The sequence below is a fragment of the Camponotus floridanus genome, unplaced genomic scaffold (assembly GCF_003227725.1).
Source record: "Camponotus floridanus strain SB8 unplaced genomic scaffold, Cflo_v7.5 scaffold447, whole genome shotgun sequence".
Taxonomy (NCBI): Eukaryota; Metazoa; Arthropoda; class Insecta; order Hymenoptera; family Formicidae; genus Camponotus; species Camponotus floridanus.
The window spans coordinates 5,092-29,561 of NW_020229600.1; the positions used below are offsets into that span (position 1 = coordinate 5,092).

Here is a 24,470-nt window from a genome sequence, read left to right on the forward strand (position 1 = left end):
CTCGAGTTGGCAAAATTTGGCATTTCTTTGAATTTCTAGAATTATTAATAAACGATATTGATGACGACATTTCAATACTTATAAATTATTTGATTTCACGATTCACATTTCATCTATGCGGATCGTTTTCATTCGAAAATGTTCGATAAACTTGATTTAAATCGATGATAAATTTAAATCGCGAGATATAATCGAATTCAAATATGGTTAAAAAAATTACCAGCTATAAAGATCGCACAAAGAGAAGATAATTTATAATTCCTATTATTTATCTCTTAAAATCTTGTTGAAATATATATTTTTATGTAAAATCACGCACTTCGTTCTTCGCGTTTCATTCAAGTCGAAGTAATCGTGAGGAATGATTGAAAAATAATGCGAGATACGGAGCGGCTCTGTTTCCCCTCCAACTCGAGTCTCGTCGCGCGAAGAACACAAAGGCAACCGTGTAAACATTGCCCTACGTCACAAAGAATGAAGGCCACGTAATAGTAATTCGTCGTCGACGAAATATTTCATAAAATAAATAACATAAAATAAATTTTGTTAAATATTCTATTTCTTGAAATTCTCAAATTAATTATTAATAAACATTATTAATGTATCGCGATATTTCATTACTTGTGAATTATTTGATTCTGCGCTTCATATTTTATCTGCGAGAATCATTTTCAATTTGAAAATGTTTGAGAACTGTATTTAAATCAACGACAAATTTAAAATATGAAATATAATAGAATTCAAGTGTCGTTATAGAAACAATTATTGGCTATCTCAAAGGAAAATTGCAAAAAAAAGTTAATTTATAATTTTTATCATGTATCTTTTAAAATACTTTTTTTTCTATTGACGCGATGCCACCGGAACGAAGTGGCATTTCCCTGATTGATGTTGACTTATGAAGGAATCGCTTTTTCAATCTCTTGAATTCATAAGTATACATTTCTATTTCAACGCATTCCACAATCTCGAATATCACTATCGTTGACAACAAAATGTCTTCTTTAAAATTTTCATAGTCATTGCTTTCAAGTTTTTACTAAATAATGTATTTTTTCATTTTTAATATAATTATGCTCAAAATACAATAATTATATGTGTACTGTTGCTATAAATTTTGAAACAGAAAATAATTTGTGTCTTAGAAACAATGACTATTTGTTTTAAACTTTGCACAATATAATAAAAATATTTTACAAATGTTGTAATATTTGTAAACTTTGTAAAATCATTGACGAAGTTCAATCATTTTAATTGTCTTACATATATATATATATATATATATATATATATATATATATGTATATATATAATGTTTGTATCTCTCTTAGTCTGACTCCTACTCTTCGACCTGTCCGGCATGGGTGACCCTACCAGTAACTACACCTAATATTCTTATAGTCCGTGTTTTTATTCTTAAAATCATCTTAAAGTTTGAAAATGTTAATGGCCATTTCGTTGGCTAAATCTTAAGATACAATCTAATTATATTTAATCATATTTAAGATGATCTTAAATATAAAAACTATAATGACTACATGAATACTAGTCGATGTTACCGCCGGCATAGCTCTCAGGATCATTAGAGTGCACAAACCTCCTCACCCGGCAAAAGCCTTCGGTAAGGTGGAGATACTTGAGGAGGAATTTTTTTTATTTTATTTTTTTAACTTATTACAAAACGTTTATTACAAATTTTATTACAAAATTTATTACAAATTTTGTTTACAAATATTACAAATGTATACAAAATTTACAAAATTTATTACAATGTTACAAATATGTGTGCATACATACAATAATACAAAAGTTAATATAAAATATATAATTTGAAGCTAAAATAGTTCATTACATGAGATTACACGAAAATATCGAAAATATCCGTAAAATACAGAATTTATTAAAAATTTTCATATAATTTAGACAAGACTAATTAGCGATTATTAATTATATGATATTTATTATTAATAATCGATATAATAATAGAGTTTTATAAGATTTATATAATGTAAACAATCGCGATTCAAAGAGTCATTAATAAATTATCAATCGTCTTTTAAATTGTAGGAAAAAATTGTTGCACAACAAACGTATTTTGTACAATTTATACTATTTGTGCAATTTTGTACTATTAAAGACTATTTAAAGAATATTTAAAACGTGAAAAGAGATAGACAAAGCTTAGATGTAAATCAATGATTAAATTATAAGATAAATCACTACTTAAAATTCGCGAAAAAACGCGATAAATAAATAAATCGATGATATTCGGGACATTCAATTGCGGTATGTATAATTTTTATAATATCGAAACATAGACACGCGCGCGATATATGTAATATGTAATGTTTGCAAATATAAAATTCAAGGTCCGATTTATTCGTGATTAACACGCGATTTTATACGAATGTCGCAATTGAGAATAATATATATATATATATATATATATATATATATATATATATATATTGTATCTCGTACATGATAGCTAAATAATATAAAATGGGGATCATGAGTTTTAAAAAAATTAAAAAACCGCGTTATCAAAGTTTCGATGTAAGTTAACGATTAAATTATAAGATTATAAATTGCGACTTAAAATTCGCAAGAAAACGCGACGAATAAATAAATTAATGATATTCGGAATATTCGATTGCAATACATATAATTTTTATAATAACTGAAGAATACCCTCAATAGACACGCGCGCGAGATAATTACTATAACTGTAATTACTATACACAAGACTAAAATACATTTCGCGCATAATTAAAGACTATTAAAGAAAATATTCAAAAACGCGAAAAAATAAAAGAATTTCGATATAAACCGACGATTAAATTATAAGATAAATTGCTATTTAAAATTCGAAAAAATGCGATGAATAAACAAATCGATAATATTTGGAATATTTAAATTCGATATGATAATATATAATTTTTCTAATATAATAATTAATATCCGGTTAATATTCGACAAAAAAGGAGAACGATCTTAAAGATGGAGAATAATTAACATCTTGTTTTTATATCAGATTTTGCAAGAACGATCTGCGAGGAAAAGTTAAATGACCCATTAAACGTCAGAGATTCCACTGTGGGAGAGAACGAATCCTGGATCTTCCAGACTACTCCCGATAACAATGATTTCAGTAATAAATCAACGACAATTACCCTCATTGTCATTTAATTCACGATTAAAATTTACGTCAGAAAATATGTTCTATCATTATTAAAAAATATATTTCTTTATTGAAAACCAAATGGATATAATGATTTTTATGTAAATATGATTACGAACGATTATATTTATAAATAATGAAATACATGCATCATTGGAACTTGTGTTAAATGTGCAAATACGTATAATAATTTTGGGGTACCAACTGTTCGCGCGTGCGAGACGAATCAAACCCCATAACAGCAAGATTTCAAAAATTTCAATTCGAATAATTTGTAAGATAAAATAAATCAAATAATTTCAAATAGTTAAGTCTATGTACTACTTTTTTATTATTTTTAGTAGCATTTAAATTAATTTGCCGATATTTTATTGTTATCAAGGTACCCATTCGATTTGTCTCATAATTTTTAAGTACTCGCACATTTTATGTTACATTCATATATATAATTTCGTACGTAACATATGTAATATTAAGAAAAATTATAAAAATTTTTTGGATATGTTAATTTGTGCATGTATTTTATTATACATACATATATAGATATATATAAATTAATGTTCTCTAAAATGGCGGGCTGTCCAACATCTGCAAATAGTTTCTTAAAAGTAACTAAAAATTAATTAATATCCCCAGTACCTAGAAATAATTTTTCAAAAAAGACAAATTATATTAATTAATAAAATATATTCGTTCGTAATCATTTTTATCAAAAAAGTCAATAAAATCTAATTGCAATTTGAAATTACTTGAAAAATAAAAATTTATATACAATAATTATATCCATATGTAATCTACTATTAAGATTTTTTAGTATTAAGACAATAATATGAATAGTAATAATAATAGCTCATTTTCAATGAAGAAAATATGTATTTTTTTCTTTTCTAAATGTATTATTTAAATTAATCCGGATTTAAAGAGGCGTTCGTTGTTGACGTTACTCCGAAATCATTGCTTTCAGGAACTGCCAGGAAAACCTGGGATTAATTACAATCCTACAATGAAAATTCCTAATTTTCAACAGGACATCGAACTAGATATCGCAAATGAATCTTACAAGAATCGATAATAAATAATTCTCCATGATGAAAATCGTTTCAACTCCTCACCGGTACGAGTCACGCAATTTTTACTAATGGTCACCTCACAAGAAGGACAGCGATAAGACTCTTTTATTAAAACGGCAATCTCGTTTAATAAACGCGCGAAGAACGCGAAAAGAACAGTTTTTTCGCATTCATAATTTATTAATATATTTTACAAATATTTCCGATACACGAATAGTTTTGACATGAAATTTGTAAATGTATAAATCTGATTAAAAGCAAATTATTAAATTCAAAATTAATTCGCGATTCTATAATATCGAAGATGATTGTTAAATATTGTTAATTATAATTTTGTTAAACTAATATTTAATCGTTAACTTAACATCGAATCTTCACACTTTTATATTCGACTTTTTTATTCGATTTGTTTTATATTTAATTAGTAATATTTGGCAATATTACAGGGAGGTACAGTTATAAGATTTTTTAATTAAAACGGCAATCTCATCTAAGAAATTTATATACAAAACGCGAAAAAACCGCGGAAAAAATATGATATTTTCGTAATCGTAATTTATTAATTTATTTTACATTTAGTTCTGATATAGAATTCGTAAATAGATAAAATGAATATATATCATTAAATTTATAATAAATGAAATGCGATTCTATAAAATAGAAGGTGTTAAATTTTAATTAATACTTAATCATTAATTTAACATCAAATTTTTGCATTTTATATTTTGCTCTTATATTTGATATTTTTTTATATTTAATATAAAAAAATTAGCAACATTTGTAAAATTTATAATCTAATATTTATAAAATTGAAATATATAAAATTATATGAATTTAAAATTTATATATAAAATTTCTCGAATTTATTAATGACTCTTTGATATAAAAACACAAGCACAGTTAATTTTATGAATATTTTAAAAATATATACTATAGAAAAAAATATGTTTAATGAATTTCTGTTATATTATCATTATACGTATACTTTCGATAATTTTTCGTATAATTTACATAAGAATGCATTTCATATAATTTATAATCATAAATACAATTTAATATAATATAAATTACAGTCATAATTGTATTTCATATACAATTATAATATCAATATTAAATCATAATTAAAATACAATTATAACTACAGTACAATTTTAGTCACAAATTTGTTACAATTATTATAGTTACAAATTTATGATACTATCAATATCAAATAAATATATTCGATTTATTTAAATGTTTAAAAACATGAATAATTTGATATTAATAGCATTAACACTTGGATTTAATATTATGTAACTTTTATATATATATATATATTTTTTTTTAATTTTAAAAATGAAATATAATATGTTAAACTATTTTTTAAATATTTATAATTAGGCAATTTATTTAATTTTTTTGAAAATAATTTTGATAATTTAAATTTCATTTTTAAAATATTTTTAAAAATAAATTTAATTTAATTTTTTTATATAATTTTAATTTATCCCTAGAATTATTGGAATAATTGAAAGAATATTTGGAATATTGAAAGAAATTGAAATATTGAAAGAAATAATGACCTCAACAACCCTAACAACCCTATCAAACCTATGATCTCAACAACCCTACTTCTTGATTTAATTTATTAAAACGAAACTTATTCGAGATTTAAGGAGCTTCTCTCTAATATATTTTAATCAATGCCCTATATTTTAATTACATTCCCTATATTTTAATCAATGCCCTATATTTTAATTACATTCCCTAATCGCGTGCCCTAACCGCGTACCCTAACCGCGTACCCTAACCGCGTACCCTAACCGCGTACCCTAACTGCGTGCTCTTCAGGCCAGTTAAACCTACCTTTTGTCCTGGCCATTATCTCGCTCGATCTCTAATCAGAGATCGAAAAAGGAGATAAACACTCCTTCTTTTGCCGACTGATTACCAGCAAATGAGCGTAAATATTTCACGCTCATCAATTGTACATATAACAATTGTAAAATCGAACGATATTATATATTTGAATATAACTTTATTTTAACTAAAATAAAGCCAAATTATTATAAATGTTTATATATTATATTAGACTGCTAACACGATCATATCTCATGGTAAAGCAAGGGCAATCATTTATAACTGGGCAGAATTTATGTCGGGTATCACAGAATTTAACATAACTTCAACTGTTAGCAATTTAGTATAATATGTAGAAAATTCTTATTATATAAAAGTCTCTGTGCAGATTATCGATCAAAATTGATTGATATTATAATAATATATATAATTAGTAAATATTTATAGTAATATATAATTTATAATAAAATATAAAATTAAAGTGTGTATAACATCTATCATATTACAATTTATTTAATTAATGAATCATTTGGCTTTATCTTAAATTAAAATAAAGTTTAAAAATAATATCTACAAACAAATTTTACGATGGATGAGCTACGATGAATAAGAAATTAGAAGATAAGTACTCATTATAAAAATAAAGTAGCATCAGAAATTAATAAAATTGATAAAAATATTAATGTGTGTTCTTTATTTAATAAATTAGACACAAAATCTTTATAAAAATAATCTTTTCTTGATTTTCTTTTTTTAATTAATATTTAAATATATTTTTAAATGCAAAGCGTTTCGAAAGAGAATTTATAAAAAATTTATTTAATTCAATCTATCCTAACTCATCCATTTTAAAGCAACGGATTTACCTACAATCTACAATCTACAATCTACATATACATCTACATCTACAATCTCTACGAATCCGTTACTTTAAAGTAAAAAGTTTTTGTTCACTCACCGGCACTGATGCGCAACAGCGGAATTGTTGTTATCGAAGCTCGTTGTCTGTAACATACAAATATAAAATTCATTTATAACAATACACAAAATCGATATTTCAAAAAAATATTATTATGCGGAATTTCATATCCGGTGTAAAATAATAAGCAGTTGTATACATGTATGGAAAAATTTTATAAATTCTGAAACTATCTTTTAATTATATATATAGAAACTTTTATATAATTTTTATAAAAATCTTTCTAATTTTTCTTTAATTCATTTAAATAATAAAACCGTATTATTGTGTGTACAATTTTTAACAGTAGATATATAAATAATAAATATTCACCATCAGGTTGTTCCGCTGGTGCAGGATGCCTCTCCTAGGCCTGCTCCTCCTCTCAGATCATCAGGATTGTAGCATCATCAGGGTTATCGCATCGATCTACAAACAAAAGAAGATTCTAATGTAATAGCGTTCAAAATAATTAATATTTCAAAAATTATTGTATACATTGAATTTTGTATTCGATGCATATAATAATAGTAGATTAATAAAATAATTCTATAAATTTTAAAGAACATTACTAATAATTCTCTTATAATTTTATAAAAGCTTATATCTTTACAAGATTATAGCTTTCATTTAAAAATCTTTTTCTTTAATTCTCTCTTATTTAAATCATATAAATAAACAAATCAAATTAATTGTTGCGATTAATTGTTTAATTTAAATTATAATAAATATATTTAATATTTAATATATAATTACAAATAAATAAATTGCTTACCAGAAGGTTGCTCTGCCGGAGCCTGATGCCTCTCCTAGGCCTCCTCCTCCTCTCAGTTAGACGCGCGATACTTAACGGCACTCCCGCACTCACGAGCGATATTTTTATATCGCTATTTTCGCACTTTTACGCGCGATACTGAACGGCACTCCCGCACTATTCGATACAATTAAAAATTTTCTGTTTTGTCGCGCGATGTATATATTTAATATATATATATTTTAAACGGCACTCCCGGTTTCGGTACGAGCGAAAATCCCGTTTCACTTGTGAAAGTGGGATTGCGACAAAGTCCAACGCGAAAACGCGATAACGCGATGACGCGAAAAAGCTAAACGCGAAAACGCGGTAACGAGACGCCGCCGTCCGTGACACCTTGACGGCACCGACGACGCGAAAGGGTACTTAGCTTCCTCTTCAGGCTCCTTGAGATTTATTCTAAATTAAAAAATTTAAAATAAACTTCAAGGCACCATCCAAGTACTAAGCCCTCCCACCGCGACAAGGTGTACCCCGTGGGAGGGTTATATTATATATAATTTTATATATAATATAATATATAATTAATAGATATATAATTATAAATCTTCTTTATAAAACTCAAAATAATTCATTTTGTAAAACTAATTATTACGCGTAATGAATTTGTTACTTTCATTATTGATACATATATGCAATACATGTATATTAATACGATTATAGTCGAAAGTTTAATATAATTGAAAGTCATGATACAATAATCGTTTAATTAATAATTAATTTAAGAATATACGACGTATTTCGCACTACGATCTTTATTGCTCAAGTGTCGCTTTATGAATAATACGAAGGCCATAACGTTGTATGACTAGCGCGCTATTGTTTACGTCAAGATCGAATGCCGTGTTATTGTTCGTTCGTCATATCGAAATATATTATATTATATTTTATATTACAATATAAGGTAATATAAATATGTTAACGTACGTAAGATATTTCGATGACAAACAGATAATAATATCAATCTTGGCGTAAACAATACGTATTTTTATTATATTATATCATATTATATTATATTATATTATATTATATTTTACATATTTTAATACAGCAAATAATTTTTCGATATTGATCGCGATCGCGTCTAGAAAAGAATTTAACGGAGCGTCTTGTACTACTACTTTACTCTTTGAGTGTCATCGCGCGAATGATAATAGAACCGAACAAATTAATCCAAAAGACCGTGTTATTATTATTTTTGTACCGAAACATTTTTCAAGACTATGGCATATAAACTTATAAGAATATACGACATATTTCGCGCTACGATCTTTACTGCTTGAGTGTCGCTTTGTGAATGATACTAAGACCGTATGACTAGCGCGCTATTGTTTACGTTAAGGTCGAACGCCGTGTTACTGTTCGTTCGTCATATCGAAATATATTGTATTATATTATATTATATTATATATTATAATATAATATAATAAATACAGCAAATAATTTTTCGATATTGATCGCAATCGCGTCTAGAAAAGGATTTAATGGAGCGTCTTGTATACCACTACTTTACTCTTTGAGTGTCGACGCGCGAATAATAATAGAACCGAAAAAGTTAGTCCGAAAGACCGTGTTATTATTATTTTTTTATCGAAACATTTTTCAAGACTATAGCATATAAACATTAGCGCGCTATTACGGCACCAAGATCGGTTATTGTTTGTTCGTCATCGAAATATTTTACGTATTTCAATATATACATATATGTATATATGGAATATATTTAAGTATATAAAAGTATTTTAGATTACATAGATTTTTTAATTATAGGATTATTTATTAAAAGATTGATGTATGGAGTCTTTCATTATGTTTAGATTCATGATTCAATTATTTTATTGTGCGTTCTCACAATTCAAAATATTTCAATGATTGAAAAATAAAGCATCGCAGATATATTGTATTTGATTCTATAAATATCTATAAATACTAAAGAAATAATTTCTGCTCGTAAAAATCGATTTCATATCGAAATAATAATTTATTATTTTAGATTTCTGTTACTATAATTCTTAGTTGATTAAATGAATAAATTACAATTAAATGCGATAGAGAATTTTTGTCGCGATTTGTATATAGATATTAATTATGTGTTATTTATAAAAGTTAATTAATCATATAGTTATAATAAATAATTTTCGGTGTTGATCGCAATCGTAATCTAGAAAAGAAATTTAACGGCGTATCATTATATTACTCATTAAAAAATATTAGACAATAACAGTATATTAGACATAACTATAAAATTCAATATGAATAAATATGAAATTATATAAATCGTTTCATAATCGGCATGCAGATATTATAAATGCTATCTGCATCTGATTTATATAATTTTTCATATGTCATTGTCTAATATTTTCGAATGTGTAATAATATTAATGTCGTAAATCACGTTGAAGGTAGATTAAAAGATAACGTTCGTATTTATTGTATGTATTGTGACGAGTAATTTAAAATATACTAATAATTTGAAATATATTAATAATTAAAAGAGAAAAGATGTTTCTTGTGCTCCAGTTATCGCGCTTTTATTGGCTCTTAGTTATCAATTGTTTAGTTAATTTTTAATTATTATTATTTGAGCCAATTTTTTATTTTAATTTTAATACTTATATTATTTAATATTTAAAAATAATATTTAAAAATAAACTAGAATATTTTTTGTGTTATAATTTATTTTCAATGATGAACCGTTGTGATAAAGACTATATTAAATTACATATAATAATGGCGATGGTGGTGATAGATAATGTGTGATTAATATATAATATAATTATTTGTTTATAGGATGCATTGCTTTCAGAAATCGCCTAAAAGCAGACTATGACAAAACAGAGTGAAAACTATGAACAACTTTGTTGTTTGTTTTATAGATTTTAAAAATGGCTTGTCGTATGCTACATATTTAGAGTTGTAAATAATTTGATAAAAAATGTTCAATCTGTAAACAATGGTAACGCAAATGAAATATATCATTGTCTCTAAATCATTATATGTAATTAACATATAATGTGTATTTAAAATTAATTTATCAATTTAACTCTAATAAAATTATGAAATTTTTTTCAGATATATTATTGTTTAATATTGTTTAATTTATTGCTTGTCAGTCATTCATTATTAAAAATAGTCACTTTATTAAATAATGTGAGAAATTCTATGTTCTTTGCGAATAATAAATAGAACTTTTATGGATATTTTGATAATAGTTTATATTTACAGTAGAAAATAGTGTATTTCATTGCATTTATATTTCACTGTGCTTTTATTCTATGTAGGACCTGAAGATGAATTATGACAGGGTGTGACAAGTATCAGTAATACAGGAAGACGCAGAGGTAGAGCAAGAAGAGTAGTGAAAAGAGAGACCTAAATAAGGAGCAAATTATTAGCTTGGGAAAAATTCCGATACAATTTCCTGATCTAAACATTCCTGTGTTTAGAGGAAAAGAATTAATTCAACAGCAAAAACTGCTTGTAAATCTTGAAAGAAAGCAAAAACTTATGGAATTACCACAAAGTCAGACCAGACCAATGCAAATAAAATTATCGCCATTGGAATGTGGTTGGAAGAGTGTTACAATGGATGGCAGAAGCATTGAATCAGATCTTATTGGAAAAGATTAATATTTATGCTATTATTGGATTATAATGGTTAAATTACACACATACAAAAATCATGTGATACGATGTCTATTTTCAATTTTTTTTTTGATGTTTCAGTTCTAAATATTAGAATCTTATATAATTAATATCTTTGTTTTCTGCAGATACATTTGAAAGTTTTGAAACCTGGATTTTGGAAAACAAAATGATAATTTGTATGACCAGTAATTTAGCACGTAAGACTAGAATCAATTCATTTATAGTAACTGGGAATGGAAATAGATTGGCTGGATTTGCGTTATCAAAAGCCAAAGCATCCCTAAAGACGATTAAAAATAGGGCTGGTCAAAGATTAATGTATATTCCTACATATAAGAAACACACTGGTAAGAAAATACTTGTCAATACTATATAATATAAAATTTATTTCTTCTCTTTTAATATCACTTTGTATTTTTCAGTGTTACATGATTTCTTTACACAGTTTGAGAATATAAAAATATTTGTAAAGAAAATTCATGAAGGATAATGGACTTGTTTGTCATCATGCGATAAAAGCATGTTGCGAGATAATTGGCATAAAGGATATGTATGCCAAAGTACAAGGAGGAATGTAAAAGCATTCTTTGGTTGGTTTATTGCAATAGGTGTGAATATAAAGTATTTAAAGGCATATTATACTTTTTATTTAATTTATATTAGAAAGAAACATTTTTTATTTATAAAAATATATATACATATATATATATTTTTATAAATAAAAAATGTTTCTTTCTAATATAAATTAAATAAAAAGTATATATATATATATATATATATATATATATATATATATATGTTAGACATAAAGCTAAAAAAAACGTGGATTGTGTCGATTAATTAATTAATTGTTTTATTTAATTATCAATTTATATATGTATATTATTAACAATGATTTTTTATTTACTTAAACTTTATAAGGTTGTACATAAGAAACAATCTTTTTTATTTAGTATTTCAAGCATATTTTCATAGAACTTTAATTTAATTATTATATTATTAAAAATATTGAACAAAATAAAGAATTAAAGCTGGCTTTCTCTGTAGTCTCATGGCAGATTATATCAGTAATCATACTTTAATTATTGCAATATATCATGAAACAAATCAATCTCAAAATAATGGAAATATTTGCAGAAATATCAACAATTTGCAGATGAAAAATGATAGCATTTAGTCAAAGTTAAATCAGAAAATGGGAATTATCCAGTAGTACTTGTTTCACCAGCGCAAATCAGAAAACCAGAAGTACCGTCCAATGAGTCTCTCGATTTTATGCAGTATGTAATGGATAAAAGAATGGTGTTGAAAAAGAAGAAATTACTGCCATTCTTTACTAAACTTCCGTCTTACAAAAGAAAATTGGAATGTTGGATTTGAACGAACGAGAAACTCCGATGAAACAAAAATACAATTGTTAGCGAAATATGGAAAACTGCATTTTCTGACAGAAAAATATCCAGAGGCACAAATATTTTATAAACGAAAACCGCGAAGATGAAACAATAGAATAAAGAAGCCGTATAATCATTGTATTTTTATGTATAAACATTTCACAAAATAAAATCTTTATAAATGAAGTGTTACATTAGAAATATTAGTATAAAATTAAATATCCATGTGAGATTTAAAATTTTTTGTCCTTTTTTTTCTTTGGAATTTTTTATACTTTTTTTTCTAAAGATTCTTTAAGCGAGAACTGCTTCTTTCGCAAGACTATTGAACAATTTGAATATTTGATGTTTTTTTAGTAGTCTAAATTTCGTGAAAAAATTCGAGAAAATTAGATTTTATCGTATTACTGCACATATCGATTAAATGCTATATCAAATATGTAGTGTAAATATTTTAATTTTTTCGTATACGATCTATTTTTTATTCTATCGATGTTTTCATAGTGATGCACCTTGAGCATTTTACTTCATATATTTGCAATAAAAATATATTAAAGCAAATTATTTTGCAAATTTATTATTCTAATTTTTATTTAGAAAGAATAAAATTTAAAAAGACGTATGAATTTTTTCAGATTTTTTTACATATTTCTATTGAAAAAAACGCATCAGATAAAACTGACTTTCCTGTACATTTTAAATGTGCCAAAAGATTTGCTCTTTATTCCACTTACTGCAATAATGTACACTAAAAATGACAGATCTATATTAAAAATGATAGATTAGTAGTATATTTAGTAGTTGAAAAGAAAGAGAGGAGAAATGAAAAGTGCATCTAGAGAATTTAAAAGAATAAAAAACAAATCTAAAAATAATACATAAAGATTAATATTATATATGTATTTTGTTCATGAGGAATGTGGAGCGCACATTTATGCATTTATTTATTTAGATGAGATTTACTTTAGAGCACATTCAGTATTCAACTTTAATTCTATTTTCTCTTTCTTATGATATATAAGTATAACATAATTACCTGAAAATGCTATCATTTTTGTATGCTTACAGTGATACAGAAACAACATTAGGAGTACTATATTTACAGATAACATCTGTATAATAAAAAAAGCACCAAAAGTCTAATGGTGAAAAAAGGATAAATATTGTAGACCAGCATAAGTATCAACCAATTATTCCACCGCTCTGTTTCATTAGAGTTGCAATTTTCTTTTATAATATCATGAATATTATAAATAAGATATAGATTTCAGTACGTTTCAAATAAATTTATATATTTTATGTATGTAATACTGCGCACACATATTAAAAGGTGATAATATCGCAGTTATAATAAGATACAATCCTGGCAATGTAGCGATTTCTGGATTCTGAAAATAATTTAATTTGATTTATTTTTGAGAAATGCGCACAATACTTGAGAGCAAATTATTTTTGTGCCATGTATTACCTGTGTAAAATTCCACACACAGTATCATATTGTCTGTGATATATGAAAAGCTTCATCGATGAAATAAATGGTTGAATATAATTGAGATATAAGAAAAGTACTTGTAATGTAGTAATATAGTACTTGTAATGAATAACGTTAATGTGGAATACATAAATATTTTATATTTTAATTTCATATAATCGAGATGAGATAAGACACTCATGATTACTTTAAAAATGTGTCCACAAATATCATGTAACTTCAATAACTGCACATTCGTCAAATTAATCCTATTACGTTAAATGAATCACAGCAGCTTGTTTTAATTTAATCTAACCTAACCAATTATATTATATGCTCCTCATTAAAATGTGTAAAACTGTACGTCGCACATTTAATGCGATTAATATACTACGTAATAAAATGTAATGCACTAATGAAATAATTAAATATTATTTTTGAAAGCATGATACAATCCAGGCAGCATACGCTTGTGTTTACATTCGACATCCAAAGACATTGAGAGATTAGGTTAGGTTAGGTTAGGTTAGATCGAAAAATGTATCGTTTGACAGTTGGTAGCCCTACGAGATAGGCTGTGCAGCACTGCGCGTATATAAAATAAATTTGAAATCGCTTCTAGCATAACCATCTTCACGCGATCGACTTTATTTGAATTGCACGGCATCGCATCGAATTATGATGCGGCGCCGATTTGTCCGAACGTAATTCGGGACATCGTGATGCTGTATAAGCGTCGAATGAGCACGAATTGTCACACAAATATGATAAATCAAATCTACTCACCGTTCGCCGGCTGTTTCACAGGCCGCTCCATTCGCTCGCCTCGGGACGTCCCATTCCGATCTGGAAGCACACAAATTTACACGATATTATCAACGCGAACGCGCGACACTTTATTTGGCACTCCCGATACTCGCTCGCATCCGATAATCATCATCAAGGGCGCGAATAACGCGACGCAACTTCGCTCCATCTTCGCGATCGCGCTATCACTGAACTGTGAAAAACAGTTGTCGCGCACTTTCACCGACATATTATGAAAGTCGCACGATCATCCTTGGACACTCTCGACGCTCGTTCACTCGCGATATTCGTTTAAAAACGGTTAAAAGACGCGAAAAATGTGGATGTACGACGATCCGTGTAACTGCGTTTGACTCCGATTCACGTATGTCGAGTATGACGTACTATGACGCGTATGACGTACAGTCACGTGCCAACATGGCGGCCGAACCACTGCGCATTCATTTCTGCGCATGGCCATTCCTGCGCGCAACGTTCGCACAACTTTGATTTCTGAATATTGTCTACGGCTTTAATTAATAGCACATAATGATAAATATATAAAGATGGAATCAGTTAATCATATTGGTTATATATGTAGACTTGCCCGAAGAAATAGAGAAAAAATGGAGAGATATTTTTAATTTCTTTTTCTTTTAGTAAAGGATGGAAATGTCTATTCATAGGCTTGTTCTTTTTTTCCTCTTTCGCGTAATTTCGATTCAATGTATAACGTAGAAAATTCATAGTATATTATGCTAATGATATGAATTACGAAGGATTCGAATGTTTTATCGCGCTTTTCCAAAGTCAAATCTTATAATATTTACTTTTGCATTTTAAAAGACTGAGAGCGAACTAAATAAATAAATAAATAAATAAATGATGTTGAGAAAAAGAAAAAGAAGACTCATAAATAAATAAATATATAAATATATAATAAAGATTGATATTAATATATATCATACAAACTTGTACGATCTCAAAATCTTTATCTTTTATTCCGTTACTCGAATAATTGGACGTTAACAGATTTAGGTTACACACATTGCATAAAGCTTCGATATTTTGCAATCTTACCTCGCCTCAATTTGGAGAAGCACGTGCATTCCTTTCGATAAATGTCCGCACAAAAATACATCGCGCTTCAAATAAATAAAAGTCACTCGATACTGTGCACCATTCTAATCGTATGAAATATATTCGACGATTTTTTTTGGATCACTGTGTTATCGGAACGTGCGATCAGGACGATTCGAAAACGATGCATGTACAGAGTTTGAAGAGATATCCAATGCACAACAAATTATACTTGCGTTGATTAGTATTCATCAACACCGAACTGTTAATCGCGAATACAACACTTTCACAAATTTTTTTTGTATAGAACGATAAACGAAATGCAATATTTCGCGCCGCGCGTTTCACACAATGCGGCAATCTTTTTTTGCTGTTTAGTATCGCCATCTGCATTCGCGTTAAACGCCAGAATTACGTAGTCAAAATACTTTTCGAGTGCCGGTAAAGTCATCATTTTGTGCATGTCGGTAAATTATTAGAATCACATCGCGCAAGCATGATTTTTTTATTTCTAGTATAATAAAATATGTAATTAAAAATTCATGTAAGAAACGTATTTTTAATCAAATTACATATACTTATTCCGTTACTCTAATACTTGTACGTTAACAGATTTAGGTTACACATATTGCATAAAGCTTCCAGAGAAAAATATCCAGAGGCACAAATATTTTATAAACGAAAACCATGCGAAGATGAAACAATAGATTAAAGAAGCCGTATAATCATTGTACTTTTATGTATAAACGTTTCACAAAATAAAATCTTTATAAATGAAGTGTTACATTAAAAATATTAGTATAAAATTAAATATCCATGTGAGATTAAAATTTTTGGGTCCCTTTTTTTCTTTAGAATTTTTTGTACTTTTTTTCTAAAGATTCTTTAAGCGAGAACTGCTTCTTTCGCAAGACTATTGAACAATTTGAATATTTGATATTTTTTTAGTAGTTTAAATTTCATGAAACAATTCGAGAGAAAATTAGATTTTATCGTATTACTGCACATATCGATTAAATGCTATATCAAATATGTAGTGTAAATATTTTAATTTTTTTGTATACGATCTACTTTTTATTCTATCGATGTTTTCATAGTGATGCACCTTGAGCTCTTTGCTTCATATGTTTGCAATAAAAATATATTAAAGCAAATTATTTTGCAAATTTATTATTCTAATTTTTATTTAGAAAGATTAAGATTAAAAAAGACGTATGAAATTTTTCAGATATTTCTATTGAAAAAAACGCATCAGATAAAACTGACTTTCCTGTACATTTTAAATGTGCCAAAAAAGTTGCTCTTTATTCCACTTACTGCATAATGTACACTAAAAATGACAGATCTATATTAAAAATGATAGATCTATATTTAGTAGTTGGAAAGAAAGAGAGGAGAAATGAAAAGTGCATCTAGAGAATTTAAAAGAATAAAAAACACATCTAAAAATAATAATACATAAAGATTAATATTATGTATTTTTTTCATGAGGAATGTGGGGCGCACATTTATGCATTTATTTATTTAGATGAGATTTACTTTAGAGCACATTCAGTATTCAACTTTAATTTTATTTTCTCTTTCTTACGATATATAAGTATAACATAATTACCTGAAAATGCTATCATTTTTGTATGCTTACAGTGATATAGAAACAACATTATGAGTACTATGTTTACAGATAACATCTGTATAATAAAAAAAGCACCAAAAGTCTAATGGTGAAGAAAGGGTAAATATTGTAGACCAGCATAAGTATCAACCAATTATTCCACCGCTCTGTTTCATTAGAGTTGCAATTTTCTTTTATAATATCATGAATATTATAAATAAGATAAAGATTTCAGTACGTTTCAAATAAATTTATATATTTTATGTAATACTGCGCACACATATTAAAATGTGATAATATCGCAGTTATAATAAGATACAATCCTGGCAATGTAGCGATTTCTGGATTCTGAAAATAATTTAATTTGATTTATTTTTGAGAAATGCGCACAATACTTGAGAGCAAATTATTTTTGTGCCATGTATTACCTGTGTAAAATTCCACACACAGTATCATATTGTCTGTGATATATGAAAAGCTTCATCGATGAAATAAATGGTTGAATATGATTGAGATATAAGAAAAGTACTTGTAATGTAGTAATATAGTACTTGTAATGAATAACGTTAATGTGGAATACATAAATATTTTATATTTTAATTTCATATAATCGAGATGAGATAAGACACTCATGATTACTTTAAAAATGTGTCCACAAATATCATGTAACTTCAATAGCTGCACATTCGTCAAATTAATCCTATTACGTTAAATGAATCACAGCAGCTTGTTTTAATTTAATCTAACCTAACCAATTATATTATATGCTCCTCATTAAAATGTGTAAAACTGTACGTCGCACATTTAATGCGATTAATATACTACGTAATAAATGTAATAGACTAATAAAATAATTAAATATTATTTTCGAAAGCATGATAAAATCCAAGTGGCATACGCTTGTGTTTACATTCGACATCCAAAGACATTGAGAGATTAGGTTAGGTTAGGTTAGGTTAGATCGAAAAAATGTATCGTTTGACAGTTGGTAGCCCTACGAGATAGGCTGTGCAGCACTGCGCGTATATAAAATAAATTTGAAATCGCTTCTAGCATAACCATCTTCACGCGATCGACTTTATTTGAATTGCACGGCATCGCATCGAATTATGATGCGGCGCCGATTTGTCCGAACGTAATTCGGGACATCGCGATGCTGTATAAGCGTCGAATGAGCACGAATTGTCACGCAAATATGATAAATCAAATCTACTCACCGTTCGCCGGCTGTTTCACAGGCCGCTCCATTCGCTCGCCTCGGGACGTCCCATTCCCGATCTTGATGCACACAAACTCACACGATATCATCAACGCGAACGCGCGACACTTTATTCGGCACTCCCGATACTCGCTCGCATCCGATAATCATCATCAAGGGCGCGAATACCGCGACGCAACTTCGCTCCATCTTCGCGATCGCGCTATCACTGAACTATTAAAAATAGTTGTCGCGCACTTTCACTGACATATTATGAAAGTCGCACGATCATCCTTGAACACTCTCGACGCTCGTTCACTCGCGATATTCGTTTAAAAACGGTTAAAAGACGCGAAAAAATGTGGATGTACGACGATCCGTGTAACTGCGTATGACTCCGATTCACGTATGTCGAGTATGACGTACTATGACGCGTATGACGTACAGTCACGTGCCAACATGGCGGCCGAACCACTGCGCATTCGTTTCTGCGCATGGTCATTCCTGCGCGCAACGTTCGCACAACTTTGATTTCTGAATATTGTCTACGGCTTTAATTAATAGCACATAATGATAAATATATAAAGATGGAATCAATTAATCATATTGGTTATATATGTAGACTTGCCCGAAGAAAGAGAGAAAAATTGAGAGATATTTTTAATTTCTTTTTTTTTTTTAGTAAAGGATGGAAATGTCTATTCATAGGCTTGTTCTTTTTTTCCTCTTTCGCACAATTTCGATTCAATATATAACGTAGAAAATTCATAGTATATTATGCTAATGATTTGAATTACGAATGATTCGATTGTTTTATCGCGCTTTTCCAAAGTCATATCTTATAATATTTAGTTTTGCATTTTAAAAGACTGAGAGCAAACTAAATAAATAAATAAATGATGTTGAGAAAAGAAAAAAAAGTCTTATAAATAAATAAATATATAATATAAGTATATAATATAAATATATAATATAAATAATAGCGTGAAAAGAGAGACATACTAATATATAGACATACTAATATTTTTATATAATAAATTATTATTAATTAAATTATTTATATTTTTATTTATATTATTTGTATTATCAGAGGGACATATATGTTACCCTCTGAGAACATTCGTGATTATTTGTTTTGTAGTTCATGTCCTCGTTTTTAATGTTCATAGAGAGAGTATCGCTTCCAGGGATCATCTAAAAGCTGGCCATGACATCTCTCAGTCTTCTCTCTGCTTCAAAGCATAAAGAACGTCTTTTCGACCGCAGCCGTAGATGATATGTGTATATACGTATGAGTAACGACATTCTCATACATTGAAATCTTTCTTTGAAATCATCGGATCGAGACTAAACCTTTGTTATTTTGAATACTTCTGAAAAATGACTTTTTTTTTTTATTTCTCCCTTGTTATTTCTCCCTTGCTTCTCAATTTTTTTCTTTATAATCTCTCCATTATTCATATGNATATAATATATATTAATATATATATATATATATTATATATATATATTAGTATATGTAATTAATTAATAATTATTAATATAATAATTATAATTACGATATCTCTCTTAGTCTGACTCTTTCTCTTTGACCTGTCCGGCATGGGTGACCCTATCAGTAATTAAGGCCGGGTTTTACACAGTCTTATATTTAAAATCGTTTTAAGTAAAATTTAGAAAATGTTTATTATTTCATTGAGACTGAACAGAATTTTAAGATGCGATCTAAGATTATATTTAGATGATTAAATATAAAAACAAATTGTATGAATACCGGCCTATGTTACCGCCGGCATAGCTCTCCGGATCATTAGAGTACTCAAACCTCCTCACCCGGCAAATGCCTTCGTTAAGGTGGAGATACCATCGAAGAGGTACAATTTTTTTATTTATTTCTTTTAATATAATGTAGGTTTTTCAAATTTTCCAAATAGAAAATATAATACAAAGAATGTATAAAATATACATATATTATATAATTATAAAATATTATAATGCATAATTACATAGCTTGCAGTCACATAAAAATATATTACAAAATATATATTATAATTATAGTACAATTTATAAATTGTATTATAATTGTACTATAAGATAATACATAAAATTTTTCGTTGAAAATATATAGTGTAATACATAACAATAAAAATATATATTATATATAATACATAAAATAATACATAAAAAATTGTTATGTAGAATATATACGTAGATTTACTTTACTATATTACACGAAAATATCTGCAATACGTACAACGTAAATTGATTAGAAATTTTTAGAAAATTTTTAGATTAGCGTATTGATAATCTATCGCGACTAAAAAAATCATTAATAAATTTATCACTTGTTTCCTCTCAATTAAGAAAAAGTAATTTTAATGCGAAATTTTAATTCATTTTATAAGATTTTCTAAAAGAAATGTTTGATGACGCGGAAAGATAAGTAAAACTTTGATGTTACCCAACAATTAAATCAGAAAAAAATTAAATTTCGCGGTTTAAATTTCGCGAATATATATGACAAATAAATAAATTAATAAATAATAATAATAATATTTAACCACAATACACATAATTTCTATAATAATCGGAATAACAACGTGCGCAATATAATTATTATCATTTTGTGCGACAATAAAAATATTGCAACATTAGAGGCGCATTTCATATAATTTGCACAATATTATAATATACGTAAGGAATCAAACGCGGATGCAGAATCTAATAGCCGATTTCTTTTCAAATATATAATTTCATGTAAATTTCGCGATCAAAAGTAAAATATATATCTTGTTCCGCGAACAATTGCAAACAGGCTAAACTCTAATAATTCTTAAAATAATCGCGTTATCACCACGCTCAATAAAGAATAACTGGCCTAACGATTAGACCAGATCAAAATCCCTCTGCCGAGTGACACGCTGGTTAATATCTGACAAAGAGAAGAACGATCCTAAAAGTGGGAAGCAACTTCAATTTGTCTTATTTCTTCTATTTCGGATCTCGCGAAATCGATCCACAACGGATAGTTAAGTGATTCATTAAACATCAGAATCTTCTCTACAAGAAGGAACGAATCCCCGATCTTCCTGATTGCTCCCGATAACAACGATTTCGCAGCGGATTAACGACTGTTACCCTTCTTATCATTTTCAATATATAATATTAAAATTCGCGTAAAATAACATCTTCTTCCATTTTAAGAAATCTTTTCTTTTTACTAAAAAATGACTGGATATAATAGTTTTTATATACATGTTACAATCAAATATATTTAAAGGTAAAATAAAATACATGCGCTTTTATCGTTGCTTGATTAAATGTGTGAATAATATTAATTTTAGGGTACCAAATGTGCTCAAAATTCGAGACAAATCAAATCTGATAACAGCAAGATTAAAAAAAAATTCAATTTGAATATTTAGCAACATCAAATAAAAGATTATCAAGAAATTAATTTTTCTGTTACATTTAACAGTTAAGACTTAGCACGTAACAATAATTTGCAGATATCTTACTGATATCAGAGTACCCATTCGATTTGTCTCGAATTTTTTAATTAATCACACATTTTATATTATATCATGCATTCCTAATTTATTATTAACAATAATATTAAAAAATAGTTTTTCAAATATGTCACAATTTACGCACATGTATTTTATTATATATACACTCTTATCTAAAATAAACTAATTATAATATACATAAGATAGTGGAGCATCCAGTAATTCCTGCAAGTGGTTTCTTAAAAGAGACCAAAAATAAAATTAATTCAAAATTAATTAATAAAATATACTTGTTTGTAACCATAATTTTTCAAATAATAAAAATTTTGCACAAAAAAGTTTGCGCAACTTATTAAATTAAATTCATATTTGAAAAAGTGAATTTTATCTATTATATCCATTTTTGAATTATTATTTTCATTATTAAAATAATAGTGATATTAATAGGAGGATATTAATGGAAGAACATTTTTAACAAAAAGAGAAAATATATCTTCTCTCAAAGTATAATGAATTTTGTAATTCGATTTCAAACAATGTACGGTGATTGTCGTTAAATCACTGCCAAAACATTGTTTCCAGGAACCGTCACGAAAACCTGGGTTTAATTCCTACTCTGTAATGAAACTTTCAATTTTCAATGAGGCACCGAACTAAGCGTTGCGGATAGATCTCACAAAAACCGGCGAGAAATAACTTTCCGCAATGAAAATCGTTTCGATTCTCCGCCAGTACAAACCGCGCATTTGCTAGCGTCCACCTGACATAAGAGACAGCGATAAGGCTTCTTCGTCGAGACAGCGATCACATCCAAAAACGTGAAAAGAACGCAATTGTTTGCAATATAATTTATTATAAAATCGTAAATCAATAAATCGTAATCCATAAATATTTAACGCGATGTGAAATTCTCGAATTAAATTAAAAACGATAATCAAAGAAAATTATTTTGTTTTATAGATTTTAATTTCCGCATGATTGATAATGTTTAATATTTCGCAATATTTTATTTTCAAACATACTTGTGTTTTCTATAATATTAAAAGAACGACAAATTTTACGCAAAAAGCTACAATAATATCTAATTATTGGGTTAACATCGTGTTTTTCTTGATTCACTTTTATTTAATAACCTTTATATTATGTAAAAAGAAATTTTTTACGGTATTTGCGCGATTATGAAAGTTTCTCGAATTTATTAATAATCTTTTAGTATAAAAAATAAGCTATCCAAATATTTGAATAATTTTGCAATAAAAATATTCAAATAAAATATATCAAATATGTTAATTAAACAAATTTTGTTATTGTACGTATTCACCTAATTTCGTGTAATGTACAATAGATTTCTTTTACATCATTACAACTAGATTATAATTTCTATACAATTGCAAAGAAAATTATGAAAAATAAAAAATAATATAATTACAATTCATAGATATAATTATAATGTTAATTACAATTTAATAATTGATGCTATTAGTATCAATATTCTCAACATAAGAAAATTGCAAAATTTTTATTATTTAAAATGATTATTTAATGATAATCAATGTATATGATTTCAAATAAGTTAGAAAAAAAATTATTTAAATTGAATTACTTTTGTCTCTCAATATTTTATCAAATAAATATTATCATATTAGATACTAATAACATTCACCTTTGAATTTAAAATTGTTTAATTTAAAAAAAAATACAATTTTTAGTAGTGATAAAATAAAATATTAATACAATTTACAAAAAATAAAATATTAAATTTAGTACATGTTATACGTATAATAAAATGCAACTTAAATGTACATTATGTATTTAAGTTACATTTTTTACATTTTCCATACATTAATTTTTTTATTTTTATTTATAGTTTTTTTTATAATTAATTTCAATTCTTTATATATAATTTATTT

The 24,470-nt window shown here is 27.0% G+C and overlaps 1 protein-coding gene across 2 annotated transcripts; it reads left to right on the forward strand.

Moving 5' to 3' along the window:
- Window positions 1–11,302: 11,302 nt before the first annotated feature.
- On the forward strand, window positions 11,303–13,991 carry LOC112639066 (28S ribosomal protein S5, mitochondrial-like). Of its 2 annotated transcripts, XR_003123273.1 has the most exons (4): window positions 11,303–11,487; window positions 11,636–11,857; window positions 11,933–12,118; window positions 13,973–13,991. XR_003123273.1 is itself a non-coding variant. In XM_025411890.1 (3 exons), exons 1-3 carry the CDS (start codon window positions 11,370–11,372, stop codon window positions 11,998–12,000), a joined length of 408 nt encoding a protein of 135 aa, XP_025267675.1. In that variant the 5' UTR covers window positions 11,303–11,369; the 3' UTR covers window positions 12,001–12,165. The 2 variants fall into 2 exon arrangements, 1 of the variants encoding a protein (XP_025267675.1); XM_025411890.1 differs by lacking the exon at window positions 13,973–13,991 and having other exon boundaries at window positions 11,933–12,165.
- Window positions 13,992–24,470: the final 10,479 nt, after the last annotated feature.